At 43.9% G+C, this 16844-nt stretch overlaps 1 protein-coding gene across 7 annotated transcripts in view; it reads left to right on the plus strand.

Annotated features, from left to right (window-relative positions):
* The window catches only part of MELK (maternal embryonic leucine zipper kinase), a 68633-nt gene extending 61605 nt beyond the window's left edge, over positions 1–7028 (plus strand). For all 7 annotated transcript variants that reach the window (XM_056117304.1, XM_056117306.1, XM_056117307.1 and 4 more), the window contains 2 exons: positions 2671–2774; positions 6851–7028. In XM_056117304.1, the coding sequence (XP_055973279.1) occupies positions 2671–2774; positions 6851–7028 (282 nt within the window). The remainder of the gene's footprint in view (positions 1–2670; positions 2775–6850) is intronic.
* The last annotated feature ends 9816 nt before the right edge of the window (positions 7029–16844 follow it).

Consider the following 16844-nt stretch of genomic DNA (forward strand, 5'->3'; position numbering starts at 1 on the left):
TGGGGATCAAACCCAGGTCAGCTATGTGCAAGGCAAACATCTCCCCCTCTAGTCTTTCACTCTGGCCCTGATGTTGACTCTTAAAAGTATTTTTGTCAAGACATAATTGGCATACTTCAAACTGTACATATTTATTACAGAGTTAATTGTTATTTGCATTATATGGAGGCCTGGAAAATTGTTGCCATAATCAAGTGATTTTTTTTTAACTTAAGGAAACTGTATGATTAGTTTTTGTTATGCTTTTTCTAAACCAATTGAAACAGATATAAATACTAAAATGAAAATATACACATATCTTCCAGAGTTATCTTACATATCTCCAGCTGTAGTTCCAGTCACACACTTCTGAAGCCCTGCCTTAAATTTATTTCTCTCCTTTGGTCTGACTTCTTAATCTCAAAAAATAAGGTAGTTGGGTCTTTTCCAACTCTCTGTTATTTAGAAAAATATCTCAAATCTGAAAGAAATGATACTTTTGCTGGACCGTGAAGACACTGCTAGGAGGGAAGGGATTTTTGTCTATTTTCAGAGGTTTCCTATAAACAGTGCCAGACACAGCAAGTCTTCAGTAATAGCTGTTGATTGGAGAAAAGTGATTGATAAAAATTAGGAATTAAATTATCCTTGAGAACTATGTCAATGAGAGAAAGATATTTTGACCTTAATTTGTAAGGGAGTACTTACTATCATGTGCCCTCAATAACTGTCATAAAACCAGCCCCTGAACTCGATAACATTCTTTTACTAATCAAAGGATGAAGAGAACACTGACCAATGTCTCAAGGCCTTGGTTTTACCGTTTTAGTTCCTACTTCAGTAATGCTAATGTCTTTATCACACTCTAGGAAGAAGCAGATACAGCTCAAATGGGTGGCATTTAGTATTCATTGATTTTAAAATATTGCTGGGGAACGGAAATGAAAGTGTGAGAAGCATAAGTAAAGACCGGGATGTTCTGAGTGGGGCAGAGCACACTCCCTGTGTGAGGCCCTGCGTTCCGCGCCCAGCCCACGACCCAAGAAAGAGAGACCCACAGTGAGGATGCATGGATATAGTTACACATCAGCACTGTCTCCGAGCTTCCCCAGTGGCACAGTGGTGCGGATCACCAAGAGCTGGTTGCATGTTCTTTCAGTACTTTCCCTGAAATCCTCTCATTTGGAATAGTGCTCTGTTTTTGTTTTTGTTTTTAAATGTAGGAATACTGCTATTTATTCAGCCATTAATTAAGCTGATAAAATTGAGCATGAAATCCACATTCCTTTATTTTATTTTATTTTTTTTAATTGGATATTCATGAGCTGGGCTGGAGCGATAGCACAGGGGGTAGGGCGTTCGCCTTACACGCGGCCAACATGGCCAACCCGAGTTCAATTCCTCCGCCCCTCTCAGAGAGCCCAGCAAGCTACCGAGAATATTCGATATGCCAAACACAGTAACAACAAAGTCTCCAATGGAGACATTACTGGGCCCGCTCGAGCAAATCGACGATCAACGCCTTTACCTTTACCGGAGCGATAGCACAGCGGGTAGGGCGTTCGCCTTACAAGCGGCCAACATGGCCGACCCGAGTTCGATTCCTCCGCCCCTCTCGGAGAGCCCGGCAAGCTACCGAGAGTATTCGATATGCCAGACACAGTAACAACAAAGTCTCCAATGGAGACGTTACTGGGCCCGCTCGAGCAAATCGACGATCAACGGGAGGGCCTTTACCTTTACCTTACCTTTATTCATGAGCTAGACCATTACAAGGCTGTTCATAATTGGGTTTCAGTCACACAGTGGTCCAGCACCCATCCCTCCACCAGTGCACATTTTCCACCATCCATGTTCCCTGTTTCCCTCCCACCATCCCCCAACACTCCACCCCCACCCCCAGCCTTCTTCTATGAGAGGCACTTTCCTTCTTGCTCTCTCCTTTCCCTCTTTCCCTTTTGTGCATTATGGTTTTCAATAAGGTACTAGGAGGTCATTGTGTTTGTTCAGGGCATTTGGTATTTTTATCGGGACAGTAAAACCGGAGTAGCCTTTCAATTGGATGAGAGCTTTGAGGTGTAGATGTGAGTGCCAAGGCTTCTCGAAGTACAGGGAGGTGGGGGGAGGTAGCCTATCCTGACCCCAAGAAAGCCTGGAGATTTCAGTCACAAGACCTGCATACCAAAATTTCCAATAGATTATATCTTGGTGAAGTACGTCCTGAGTCAGCGGATTCAGGCCGGGGCCATGGTGGTGATTTTGGATTGTGGAAGCAAGTGGCTGCTGGGGGCTCTGCTTGGGCAGGCCACCAGGCCAACCTGCCTCCCTCCAATTTACCGCAGTGTGTTCAGCCATGTGCAGGTTTGAAATTAATTGTGGCTTTTGATTTCTTTTGAGATTTATCTATGGGTCTCTGAAATAAGGCCAATAAATGAGCTTGTATAGCTGAGCTGGAGGTGGTTTGTGGGCATGGCTCCCAGATACCTTACTTTTGGCCGTTTAATTTCTTGGTAAAATTGGTTCCAAGTTTTTGGGGTCTGGCCAAAGGCACAAGGGCAATTTTGAGATGTCAGGAACCCTGAAGGCACTAAGAATGGTGCTTTGTTGAGGCATTTGGATGTTCCCCATCAGGTAGGACAGTCTTTGTTTTGATGTGAAGATTTATATCTCTCTCCTCTTTCTTTCCTTAAGCTTCACTACAACGTGACTACCACCAAATTAGTGAATCCAGACCAACTCTTGAATGAAATAATGTCTGTTCTTCCAAAGAAGCATGTTGACTTTGTACAGAAAGGGTAAGAAGCACTTACACACTGTCGCCTTTATTACTTGATACCTTTTGAACGTTGAGAAAGATATGGATTGAGTTCCTTCTCTTTCTTACATATTTTTTATTTCAAATTTATTATGGTTAAGGTAATATTTTGTCAGCAGTGGTGTGAATGTACACCCTGTCCTCTTTGGAAAAAATTGATTTCTCCCACCAAAGTGTCTGTGGTCATGTAATGGCATGACCATCATTGACTTGTTTTTTTTGTCTAGAAGTTTGGATAAGTGTCCACATTGTCACAGCTTTCAGGGTTAGACTTTGCAAAATACGAGAATATGGACCTCGCCCAATTTTTGAAAAAATCCTCTATTTTGAAATTCTTTGTGACAATATGTGTCAATTGCTATCTAAAATTTAAGGCACCTCTAACAGATCAATGTTTTATATAGAACCCTTCTCTTTATGTCTTGCTGCAAGTAGGATTAGGTTTTCAGCACCTTAGGGGGTTCCGTCACCTGAACTCTTCTCTGCTGAGTGAGCTGCCATCTCTACAGACGTGGTTCTGTTCTCCTGGCCTCAGAGGCCAGACCTCCTTGGGTTATCTGCCATATTCATAATTCTTTTTTTTTTTTTGGCTTTTTGGGTCACATCCAGCGATGTACAGGGGTTACTCCTGGCTCCTAACTCACGAATCACTCCTGGCGGTGCTCAGGGGACTATATGGGATGCTGGGAATTGAACCTGGGTCGGCCACATGCAAGGCAAACATCCTACCCACTGTGTTATCGCTTCAGCCCCTGGCATATTCATAATTCTAAGAAATTTCTTAGTTATGTCTTTTTAAAACTATTACTAAAGTATTATGACCAGCTGCTGCTAATAAACTTAACAAAAGTATGTAAATAAATTGCTCAAGTATCGCTTCTGGCCAGATTTGGGGGACCACATGTAGTACCAGGAATCAAACCCTAGTCAGTTACATGCAAGGCAAACACCCTAACCCCAGTATTATCTCTCTTGGCCCCAACCATTTTTTTGGTTTCAGGTGAGAGGGGTAGGGAATTTGGAGCATACCAGGCACTGCTCAGGGATCTTCCCTGATGGGGCACAGGGGCCATATGATATGCCAGGGATTGTACCTGGATAAGCCACAGGCAAGGCAAGAAGCCCACCTGCAGTACTGTCTCTCAGCCCCAATGATTTACTGTTAAACTTCATATTGACCAGAGGTCTCTGTCCAGATTGTTTGATTCTCTTTTTCTGTTTACTCTCCCTGTTTTTCTGTTTGTTGGTTTAGTTTGGTTGGGTTTGTTTTGTTTTGTTTTGTTTTTTTGGGAGCCATACCCAGCTGTGCTCAGAGAATGTTTCTGGCTCAGCACAGGAAGACCAGAGTGGAACAGAGGTCCCTGTGCACAAGGCAAGCTCCTTACCTCCTGGATGATCTTTCTAGCCCCCTTAACTCAATTCTTTTTTCCTTTTGATAGAGGAGGAGAGCCACACCTAGTAGTGTTTGGGGGAACATAAGCGCAGGGGATTGAGCCTGGGCCTTCAGAGTGCAGTGCTGGGCCCTCTGTCTGTTGAGCGTCTCTCTGACCCTGGTCTGTTTTCACTTTCTTGGGGACAAAGCAGAGCAGCACTAGTTTTCAAGAACAAAAACTGAAAAATTGTTCACAGCAGTGTGATGTGGCGAGACTCAGCCAGATTCTGGTTATCTTTTTCTAATTAGGGAGAATTAGTTTTTTATCCATATGGCTAGTCTGTTGCTTCATCTTCACACCAGGGCCCTTAACTCAGAATACTTCTGCCATTTCTGGTGTTGACTTCTTGTTTTTATTTTGTTTTCTTTTCTTTTTTTCCCTTTTTTTCTTTTTTGATCACACCCAGTGTTGCACAGGGGTTTCTCCTGGCTCTGCACTCAGGAATTGCTCCTGGCGGTGCTTGGGGGACCGTATGGGATGCTGGGAATTGAACAGGGTTGGCTACGTGCAAGGCAAATGCCCTACCTGCTGTGCTATCACTACAGCCCTTTCTTTTCTTATTTAAAAAGGGTTTTTTTTTTTTTTTGCTTTTTGGGTCACACCCCGCGATGCACAGGGGTTACTCCTGGCACATGCACTCAGGAACCTCTCCTGGCAGTGCCCAGGGGACCATATGGGATGCTGGGAATCGAACCCGGGTCAGCCACATGCAAAGCAAACGCCCTACCCTCTGTGCTATTGCTCCAGCCCCTTAAAAAGTTTTTTAATTAATTTTAAAAAATTGAGTCACAGTAAGATACAGTTACAAAGTTGTTCATGTTTGGGGTTCAGTCATATAACGTTCCAACCCTGGTGTTGGAACCATTATACATTTCCAGTACCATTGTACATTTCCCACCACTAGTGTACCCAATTTCCCTCCCTCCCCCACCCCCGCCTCTATAGCAGGCACTTTTCTTCTCTCCCTCCCTCCCTTTCTCCTCTTTTGGGCCTTAGGGTTTGACTGCTTGTTTCTAAGAGATTAAGCCCCAAACACATTAAGAAAAAAATAATGCAATAATCCCTAATAATGCATAAGATACAAGTGCTTTCTCCACACTTCTATTCAATAGTACCTGATCATGGACCTGTAAATTTAAATTTAGGAAACTAAAATTTAAAATCAATTCTGTTTGGGTTTTTATTTTTGGTTTGTTTTCTGGACTTTTGGGCCACAACCAGTAGTTCTGAGGGGCTTCTCCCAACTCTGCTCAGGGTTGCTCCCAGCAGAACTTGGGGAACCAGATGGTGCCAGGGATTGAACCACCTGCATTGCAAAGTGTGCGCTCAGCCTGTTGAGTCATCTCTCCAGCGCTCATTTGTAGATGAGTAAGGCATGGTTGGAGAGATAGTACAAGGGTTAACTTGCCTTGCCCGAGGCTGTGTCCAGCCACACCTCTGCCGGCTTTACAGTCTCTGTTTGGGATTTACCCATATGCCACTGAATATTCCCTGAACACCAACAGAGGTGATCCTTTAATAGAGATCCAAGAATAAGCCCTGAGCACCACAGGTACAACCCAAAAACCAAAAAGAGATGAGTAAACCAAGCAAAATTAAAATGTAATATTCACTAATCTGATTTGCATAGAATCAATTTAAGTAACTTTTAAGAACATATCTGTTTTGGAGCCAGAGAGACTGTGCAGTAGGAAGAGCGCTTGCCTTGCACATGGCTGATCCAGGTTTGATCCCTGGCATCCCATATGGTCCCTTGAGCCTATCAGGAGTGATCCCTGAGCTCAAAGCCAGGAGTAAGTCCTGAGTACTGCTGGGTGTGGCCCCCAAACGGGGTTCTATTCCCTGCATCCCAGATGTTCCCCTGAGCACCACGAGGAGTAATTCCTGAGTGCAGAGCCAGGAGTAACCCCTGTGCATCACCGGGTGTGACCCAAAGAGAAAAAAAAAAGAGAGAGAGAGAGAGAGACATTAAGCCTGATTTAGAGTGGGCCTTTCTTCCTGTTACCACTTCTAATTACAAACGTGTTTCAGCCAGGAGAATGCACCTCTTCCTCGGCTTGTCTCATATCTGTAATTCTGCTACAGTGTGTTGTAATGATCACAGCCACTTAACCACTTAGAATTGCCTGGGAAACATGTCTTTCTGTTAGACCAGGGTTTCCACTTTATCTGTGCGAAGGACAAGTTTCTGATGAGGTGCATGCAAAACATATTCTTAATCTTCCCAGTGCTTCTCTTTGTTGCGAGCGCTGTGGAAATGGCTTAATGTTCCCGGATTATACTGTTGAAAGAGTTGCATAGAGAACGCCAGAAGATTTCTTGCGCATGAATGGCATGCGTAGCTGTGAAAGAAGGGCTTTTCCTTGGAGCAAGGGAAAATTCTGGTAAAGCCTTTTCATGCTTATTTTTCTTCAGATCCTAGTTCAGCTTCCAACGAAACACCAGTCATACTCTGTCACTAAAGCATAGCCAGGTCATTTGGAAACTGTATGCAGTAGATATTACTTAATGTGAAATAATGGTTCATTTTCTCCACCCACCTCCAGCAGGCTTAGCTGTCTCTCCTGTATACAGAATATTCATGGTTCTCTCGCTAACTGGCTTCTTATCTTGTTTTTCACAGCTATACACTGAAGTGTCAAACACAGTCAGATTTTGGCAAAGTGACAATGCAGTTTGAACTAGAAGTGTGCCAGCTTCAAAAACTCGATGTGGTGGGTATCAGGAGGCAGAGGCTTAAGGGTGATGCCTGGGTTTACAAGAGATTAGTGGAAGACATCCTATCTAGCTGCAAGGTATAATTGATGGGTGATTTCCATTCTGCCAGAGCACGGCTACAATACAGCCTACACGAGACGATGGGAATAGGTTTGATTTTAAAAGTCCATTGGAACCACCAACTCTTCTTTAAGAACTGTCTGGAACACTGATATCTTTGTGTTTTTAAACAAAAGATGGTGTTTTGTGAGTGACTCTAAGGCAAGCCTGCCTGTCATTATCTCTCACTGTCTTTTTTAATCACGTGGCTTTCTATATTAATAACTGTTGACTTTCCTAGATTCACTCCCATATGTGAATGTAAGCTCTGTAACTATGTCTCCTTTTAATGTGTCATTTCTTTCTGAAATAAAATCATTTGTGGATATAGCAGGCTTCTCGTCTTTGTATTTGATTTTGATCCAAATAAAACCTCAAATGGCTTCCTGACTATTAAGTAGAGACTATTTGGAGTATGTTTTATCTGTTATCAAATATGCCTTGGGCAGAAAAACAGATAAGAATTCATTTGCATAATTTTTTCCTGTCTCTGATTTAAGTAGGATTTATTGAGATCGTTAACTAAGTCACAGCTGTGGTTACCAGAGTTAAACAGCACATTTAATATGTTGAATAAAAGAATATTGACTTCCGTAAGTGTGTTCGGTCAACAATGATAAGTATCTGAACTCTGAACCCCCATGAAATGTTACTTTATGGTAATTTTCCTTAAGTCTCCACAGTGGCCCCGAATTTGTATTTTTATTTCAATTTATTGGTCTCTGAAGGCAAGAACTCAAGTTAGATTTGTATGGATTTTACCAATTAAACTAGTTGGAGAAAAAAATAGCACTCTTTCTAGCTAATACTAAAGGAGGGTTTGTTATTCATTTATTCAGTGAACATTTACTAAGTGCTTACAAGCGTTAGGTCTTGGGACTGACAATGATACCATCTAGGAAACTGAGAAAAATTCACTCCACCAGCGGGGCATATACCTAAGCCAGGCTTGATAGCATAGAAGGTGTTCTCAGCATGAGAAATCATCCCTTAGCATTGGGAGGCTAAGGAATGATTTTTTAAAGGTATTTAGCCTTAAAGGATATATGAGTTTGATAGAGAAGAAAGAGTATATCATTCATGACCCTAAGAGCTATGCATACAAACTTGTGGAGTTATAAAGGGGCATGATTAGGTAGAGGGATAATGAGAAAAGAGTGTTAGCAGTTTAACTGGACATAAGTGATAAAACAACTCGAAATACTTCACTAAGTGTTTTGACAAACACTGTTGGTTTGTTGTTGTTGTTTTAAATAATGGCCTCTTATTGTTGTTGTTTGTTTGGGCAAGGCCAGAAATCAAACCCAAACTTCACACTTGCAGGACAAGTGCTCTTCTGGCCAGACCATATCCTGCTTCCTTATAATGGCCTTTTTAAGACATATAATTTACACCTTTGAGGGAGGTGTAAAGCAGGGACATAGGAATAGCTATATCGCTCATGGCAAAGCACTTGGCCTTGCAAGCCTGGCACCACCTCACATTCCCGAACTCTGGCACACAGCTCTGCTCTTGGAATCCCTGGTACACAACAGAATGTGAGTCTCTGACTACAACCAAGCATGTGACATGCAGTGAGTAGTGAGTACCACAACTTCCAATCATGGCAGCAACAGCAGAAGAAGAGAAAGAGGGAGAACATACTAATAAGAGCTTGAAAACAACTAAAGGATTGATGCAGTGGTTTGTAGCACATCGTGTGTGTGTGTGTGTGTGTGTGTGTGTGTATACCCCCCTCACCAATCTATTTAGAACATTTTTGCCACTTCAGAGAGAAAATCATGCCCTTTTGTTCAGCCAGTGTCCGACCTCAGAGCCCCTGGCAACCATTGATCTCCTCTCTGTCTCTGGATTTGGTGTTCTGGACTTTACAAATATGTGGGATCATGCACGGTGCAGTCATTTGTAGCTGGCAGCTTTCCCATAGCATAATGTTTCCAAGATACATCATGTTGTAGCCTGTATCAACGCTTTATCCCATTTCACAGCTGAAAAATGTTCCATGTGTGACTGTGTCTCATATCAGTTACCCGTTCATCACTTGATGGGCATTGGGGTTGTTTCCATGTCTGGGCAGTCATGATTAGTGAGCTGCACATTTGTGTACTGAGCTTTATTGTGGACATTTATTTCTAGTGCTCTTGTGAATTTACCTTGGAGTGAAATTGTTAAGTCCTTGGACATTTTGAGGTGATGCCCAACCTTTTGTCACATTTATTATCCTAACAGATGTGTGAGGGGTCTGATTTTTTTCCCCCCACACGCTAACTTCTGGTACTGCCTTTTACCTTTTAGCCATCTTAGTGGATGTGAAGTGGGGTCTCATTGTGGTTTGATTCGCTTCTCAGGATCTTTTTGTGTTGATTGGCCATTTGTCATTTTTGGAGAAAAAAAATTGTTCAGATCCTTTGTTCATTGTGTGTGTGTATGTGTGTGTGTGAGTGTGTGTGTGTGTGTGTGTGTGTGTGTGAGAGAGAGAGAGAGAGAGAGAGAGAGAGAGAGACAGAGAGAGATTTTATTGGAGGTGGGGGCTTCCAAGTCATACTTCGAGGTCCTGGAGACCACATGTGGTGATACTGGGCCTGGCAATGTGGGCCTGAGTGACCCAGTGATGTGGTACTGCATGGACCCAACAGTGCTAGGAGCCACCAGGGCTACACCTGGCAGTGCTCAGGGGTCACTCCTTCGTGGTGCTGTGCGACCACATGTGGTGCCAGATTTCAGATGAGCTGGCTGCATACAAGGCAGGTATTCTACCATTGAGCTAAATCCCTGGCTAAATTGCAAATATTTTCTGAGTTTGTGGCATTATCTTTTCACTTTTGGGGGTTAGTTTGGGTCATACCTGGTGGTGCTCAGTGCTTACTCGTGGCTCTGTTTGGAGATCTCTCCTAGTGGGGCTCGAGAGCCATATGTGATGCTGGAGATCAAACCAAACTTGACCACGTGCAAGACAAGCGCCCTCCCTTCTGTACTAACTCTCGGACCCAGTATTTCCACTTCCTTGATATATCTTTTGTTTTCGTTTGTGGGCCATACCCAGCTGTGTTCAGGGCTTACTCCTAGTTCTGTGATCAGGAATTATTCCTGGCTGGGCTCAGGAATAATTGGGCTGTGTTGGTTGTATGCAAGGCAAGGCAAGAGCCCTGCCCTACCTACTATCACTTTGGCCCCCAAGAAATTAATGATTTTTAAAGTAATGCTGATACAACTGAAAAAAAAAAAGGAAAGACTTCACATAATGATCTCACTCTATGACAAAATTTTTTCCACTTTATGGTAAAATCTTCACTGAGAATTATACCATGAAATACATTTAAAAAAAATAACAAGAGAATCACTATTCTCTCCCTTCGGCAGATTTCAAAGCTATTCGTGATTGGGTTTTAGAAATAGTGTTTCAGCACCAATTCCTTCAGTGTTCACTTCCCTCTACCAGTTGCACCCCCTGCTGCTTCCTCCCCACCCCCATTTCCCTCCTACCCACCCACCCTTAATGAGAGACATATATATACCCAGCCAAGGCCATACTGAGGCCACTCTCCACACACTTGGATAAGCCTCAGGCATAACAGAACTGGCAGAGGAACCCAGGTGTGTGGGACCCGGGGCTGAGATCTCCAAGCCTGCACGGTTTGGGACTGGACCTGTCAGTAGCTAGACAGTTACACCCTCCAACTGCCGTGTAACCCCAACAACGGCCAGAATCCAGAGATTATCACAACAAGCTCCCAGGAGAGCGCAGCCGCATTCGCGGCCGCGCGACTATTTATTTACTTTTCTCTAAGTTTTCAGGGTACCTTTAAATATCCCACCCGCACGGCAGAGCCTGGCAAGCTATCCGTGGTCTATGCCAAATAGACCAAATTGATATGCCAAATCCAGTAATAAATGGATCTCATTCCCCTAACCCTGAATATGGCAGAGTCGAGAAGGATATGGAAGGAAAGGCTGATAAAATACCAAGGCAGAAATAGGCTGCCAAAATGAAGAAAAACAAAAATGATTGTACTTTTAATGCTCGTACGCTGGCATCTACTGCATCCATTGAAGACCTTATGGTACAAGCGCGAAAGATCAAGTATGACATCATTGGTCTGACCGAAACGAGAAGACATCAATCACATCATGCCGTTTTCGACACTGGAGAAGAACTGTTCCTTGGAACATGTGATAAAAGAGGCGTCAGTGGTGTTGCTATCCTTGTCAACACAAACTTAGCCACGAACATTGATTCATTCGAATGCCTAACAACCCGAATCGGACGATTACACTTGAATAGATGTGGCTCACTACCGGCAGTTTCTATCTTTGTTGTCTATGCACCAACATCCAGTTATGGTGAAAGAGAAACTGAGAAGTTCTACATGGAGCTGGAGAAGTTCTATAAAGAAGATCACACCTTCTACAAGATCATTGTCGGTGATTTTAATGCCAAGATAGGACCAAGAAGATCAGTCGATGAACTCCACATCGGGACCCATGGCCTAGAATGGAACGAACAGGGTGACAGACTGTCTGAGTTCATCATGTCAACCAAAACCTTCCATGGAAAGTCACAGTTCCAAAAGGCTGAATCTAAACGTTGGACATGGGAGTCTCCCGATGGACGGTTCCACAATGAAATAGACCACATCATATTCAATCGGTGGTTTTGCCTAACCGATGTTGCTGTTGTCCCAAAATTCCAAACGGGATCAGACCACCGTCTTCTTCATGCAAAATTCTACCTCACAGAATGAGGAGAAAAGAATGCAAGGTTTAAGAAGAGGACTCCCAGAACGACCACCAACTGGGAGCTCTTTGGCTCTGTTGCAGCAACATGGGAAGATGCCGCCATTGACAACATTGATGAGGAATACGATCGAATGATTCAACACCTCCATGATTGTGCGAGGAATGCCAAGAGAGAGATAACCACAAAAAACCTCCTTTCTTCGAACACTCTTGAAGTTATTCACCAACGTGGCTTGGCACATGCCTCAGGCAACCACAAGCGAACATCCGAATTGGCAAAACAGTGCAGAGAAGCCATCAAGGATGACCTCAAAAACAGAAGAGCAGCAGTACTGGTAGATGCGGCAGAAGCTGGGAAAAGCATTCGTAAAGCCCGCCTGTCCTTCACCAACTACAAAACCAAGATGACTGCCCTCCGACATCATGATGGATCTATCACATCTTCCAGAAGGGCAATGGAGAAGATTATTCATGACTTCTACTCAGATCTCTTTAATAACCACGTCCACTTGCCCACATACACATACCACATGATGGATATGTCGTTCCCAATGTTCTCCCTTCCGAAATCCAACATGCCATCTTGTCGGTAAAGAAACAAAGAGCACCTGGCCCAGACAAGATCAGACCTGAACACCTGAAGAACCTACCGTCAGTACTCATCAATACATTGGCTCGGCTCTTCACACGCTACCTGTCTGAATGCAAGGTTCCATCCCAATGGAAAACCAGCAGGACTATACTACTATACAAGAAGGGAGACATCCACGACATTGGCAACTATCGCCCAATCTGCCTATTGTCTGTCATCTACAAACTATTCACTCGAGTCATCCTGAATAGGATTAGCAGAACACTAGATGAAGGACAACCATGTGAACAAGCCAGATTCCGAAAAGGATTCAGTACCATCGACCATATCCACACGATTACTAAGCTCATTGAGGTTTCTCGGGAGTTCAAGATGCCGCTCTGTCTAACGTTCATTGATTTAAAGAAGGCCTTTGATTCTGTTGAGACGGAAGCGGTCATGGAAGCCCTAGCCAATCAGGGCGTACAAACTCAATACATCAGGATCCTTCATGAGCTCTATTGCGGATTCACTACCAAGATCTCACCATTCTACAAAGAAGTAATCATCCATATCAAGAGAGGGGTTCGGCAGGGTGATACCATTTCACCAAAACTCTTCAGTGCCACCCTCGAGAACATCATGCGATGACTGGAATGGGAAAGCATGGGAGTGAAGATAGATGGTCGGCAACTACACCACCTCCGCTTTGCTGATGACATCATTCTAATAACACCAAACATCAGCCAAGCGGCACAAATGCTGAACGACTTTAACCGTGAATGTGGAAAGGTTGGACTACAGCTGAATCTTACGAAGACAATGTTTATGAGAAACAGCCTTGTTCCTGACGCTCCATTCGCTCTCAACGGAACCACCATCTCCGAATGCAACAGTTATATATACCTAGGTCGAGAAATCAACATGATGAATGACCTGGCACCTGAGTTGCGCATGAGGAAGAGAGCGGCTTGGAATGCCTTCAAGAACGTTGAAGAAATAACTAAAAGGACAAAGAACCTCCAGCTATGTGCACATCTCTTTGATTCCACTGTTCTTCCTGCATTAACATACGCCTCAGAGACCTGGACCCTACGAAAACGGGATGAGAATGCTATTCGGGTGTCTCAAAGAGGAATCGAAAGAGCTATGCTTGGAATATCACGATTCACTCAAATGAGAGATAGAATCCGGAGTTCTGATCTTCGTCAACGCTCAAGAATTAGGGACGCTGTCTCATTTGCCAAGACATCAAAAATCAAATGGGCTGGACACGTAATGAGGTTTACAGACAACCGCTGGACTAGAGCCATTACTGATTGGATTCCATGGGACATCAAAAGATCACGTGGACTCCCACCTACAAGATGGTCAGACTTCTTCGTCAAGACCCTGAATGATCGCTTTGAGGCTCTGCATGTTCCTAGAACGAACAGATACCATTGGGCTACGCTAGCACACAACTGGGATGAATGGAGATGTTACTGGCACCCGCTCGAGTAAATCGATGAATAACGGGGATTAAGTGATTAAGTGAAGTGATATATATATATCAGGGCGTTTGCCTTGCACGCAGCCAACATGGCCGACCCGAGTTCGATTCCTCCGCCCCTCTCGGAGAGCCCGGCAAGCCACCGAGAGTATCTCGCCTACACGGCAGAGCCTGGCAAGCTACCTGTGATGTATTCGATATGCCAAACACAGTAACAAAGTCTCCAATGGAGACGTTACTGGGCCCGCTCGAGAAAACCAATGAACAATGGGAGGACAGTGACAGTGATATATATAAATATATATATATATATATATATATAGCGATAGCACAGCGGGTAAGGCATTTGCCTTACAAGCGGCCAACATGGCCGACCCGAGTTCGATTCCTCCGCCCCTCTCGGAGAGCCCGGCAAGCTACCGAGAGTATTCGATATGCCAGACACAGTAACAACAAAGTCTCCAATGGAGACGTTACTGGGCCCGCTCGAGCAAATCGACGATCAACGGGAGGGCCTTTACCTTACCTTATATATATATATATATATATATATATATATATATATATATAGTGACTTGACACTGGTTTACAGTACTGTTGCACTAGGATTTCATGCTTATCACTTAACTAACTTTCAACCCTATCTCTGTTTCCTAGTTGAACACTCCACTCCTCCTTGCTGTGTTCCCTTCCCTACCCACTCCTCCACTCTGCTACCACCAGCCCTTTTTTGGTAAGGTCTTGAAACAGAGCCGCACTTGTGTGATGTAGGCTATTTATGCCTTTGTGATAAAGTGGCCAAGCTGAGATATTTTGACATGAGGTGGTGGAGCCTGCAAAGCATAAAATATTTATTTCCTGAGCCTTTACAGGGGAAAAAAATTGCTCACCTCTGACTGGTTTGCCAGTGTTTTTAGGTAGACCGTGCATAGCGAATCGTTCAGACTTTACACTGACTCCTCAACGAATAAGCCTTCCATTTTTTCAAGAGAACAAGGCTCAGATAGGCTAAATTTAAGATCATCCAACTTATTAGTGTCTCGGATTGGAACTAGACATGATACATTGCAAAGTCAATGCAGGAAGGAAAGGTAATTCCTCGCTCCTGACATGAAAGTACCTAGCATGATATTATATATGATACTAAATAAATGTTTTTATGGCACAATCTTACACAAAATGGTGAAGATGTTGGAAATCCTCACCAATTCAGACCTTCTTGCAGTATACTATATCCCAGTGTGTGTGATGAGATTCTTCTATGCAAAGAGAATAAGTTTGAACTGTTTTCTTTAGAATAAGGAGAATACAGCCTAGTAACACAATTAGAATGGAAAGACTTTCAGCTTCTGGAAGCATTTGGGGTGACATCAAGTCAGAACCTGAAGTTTACTGTGTCAATGATACACTATTCGGAAGAAGTTTCTAGACTGCTTCTGAGTTTGTCATGGGGCGTAGAGAAGCAGGAGGGTGGGAATGGAGCTGTGTAACCCTCAAGGGCTCATTGCTTAGCCTTGGAGGGGTCTGTCCTGGCACCAGGTGGATCTTCAAAATGTACAAGCCCTGCTGTTGGTGGTGGGAAAATGGTAAAAGAAACTAAGGGAAGTTTTGGGAAGTGCTTTAAACAGGAAAGTAAGCTTGAAATGTCAAGGATTGGGGATCATATGGGTTTAGGAAGCACCTAGTTAAGAGCACCTGAAAAGAAAGGTCCACCTCACCCCACCCCCAGTTGTATGAAACCCTTATGACTAGGCAGGAGGCTGCAGAAATGTGTGGTTCTAGCAGAGACAGAGTGAGGACCTGGGGTTCAGCAGGCCTGGCACTGCCTGAGGCCCAAATTCAGGATGAATCACTGTGCTGGAGTCTGGTCTGGGCTCACTTTGTGCCTGAGGAACTGGCTAGTTCTGTGGTGCATGAGGAGGCAGAAGCCCTCTGGCCCCACGGATCTTTGTTTCTTAATCTATTCTGCAGTATTTGCAACCAGAGAAATGGCTGGTTCTAGAAATTGGCAGGTTGAATCTGGGCCATGTTGTAGCACCTGGAAGTAAGGGAGTGCTAGCAATAACAGCAGTAGCAATAGCACTAAAGGCCACATGAATGGGAAGAAACCATGAAGCGAAAGGGACTTTGGGACTATTGACATGTCTAAATTTGTAAGCTGTGTGAAATGTAGTTATTGTAAAGAACAAAAAAGAACAACAACCAGTTACTTCCTACTAGGGAGAGTTTAAGCAATTGCTTGCCCTCTGAAGCCATGAGTCTCTCAGCTGTAAAATAGGAAATATATTGCCCTTCTTGGTTGTAAGAATTGCCAGACGATGTATGCAGTGTGGTGCCAGGGAGATGGCTCTGAAGGCTGGAGCATATGTTGCACGCAGGAGCTCTTCTTTGAGATCCCTGGTACTGTGGGATCAAAGGGTCCATCTAGCATCAATGGGTGTGGCCTCCCCCCCACAAATAAATCATGTGCAATTGATAGCATAGGCAGACCCAGAAGATGAGCTCACACGGTTTTTCTCCTGACTGGTCTATATGCAGAGTGATCTTGTCAGAGCACAAATGTGATCTGTAATCCACTTCCCTGCCCTTCCACAACTCAATCTGATGCTCCCACAAGTAATTATTCACTTGGTCCAATGGCACTTAATCACTTAATCACACTTAACTTCCCATTAGTCGTTGATTTGCTCGAGCAGGAGCCAGTAACGTCTCCATTCGTCCCTGTCGCGTGCCAGTGTAGCCCAATGGCATCTGTTTGCTCTGGGAACATGAAGAGCCTCAAACCGATTGTTCACGATCTTGATGAAGAAGTCTGACCATCTGGTAGGTGGGCGGCCACACAGTCTTTTGACATCCCATGGAATCCAGTCGGTAACAGCTCTAGTCCAGCGGTCGTCTTTAAATCTCATTACGTGACTAGCCCATCTGATTTTTGACACCTTGGCAAACGAGACAGTGTCCCTGATTCTTGATTGTCAACGGAGGTCGGAACTCCGGATT

The sequence above is a fragment of the Sorex fumeus genome, unplaced genomic scaffold, assembly GCF_029834395.1.
Source record: "Sorex fumeus unplaced genomic scaffold, SorFum_2.1 ptg000034l, whole genome shotgun sequence".
NCBI classification, from domain to species: domain Eukaryota; kingdom Metazoa; phylum Chordata; class Mammalia; order Eulipotyphla; family Soricidae; genus Sorex; species Sorex fumeus.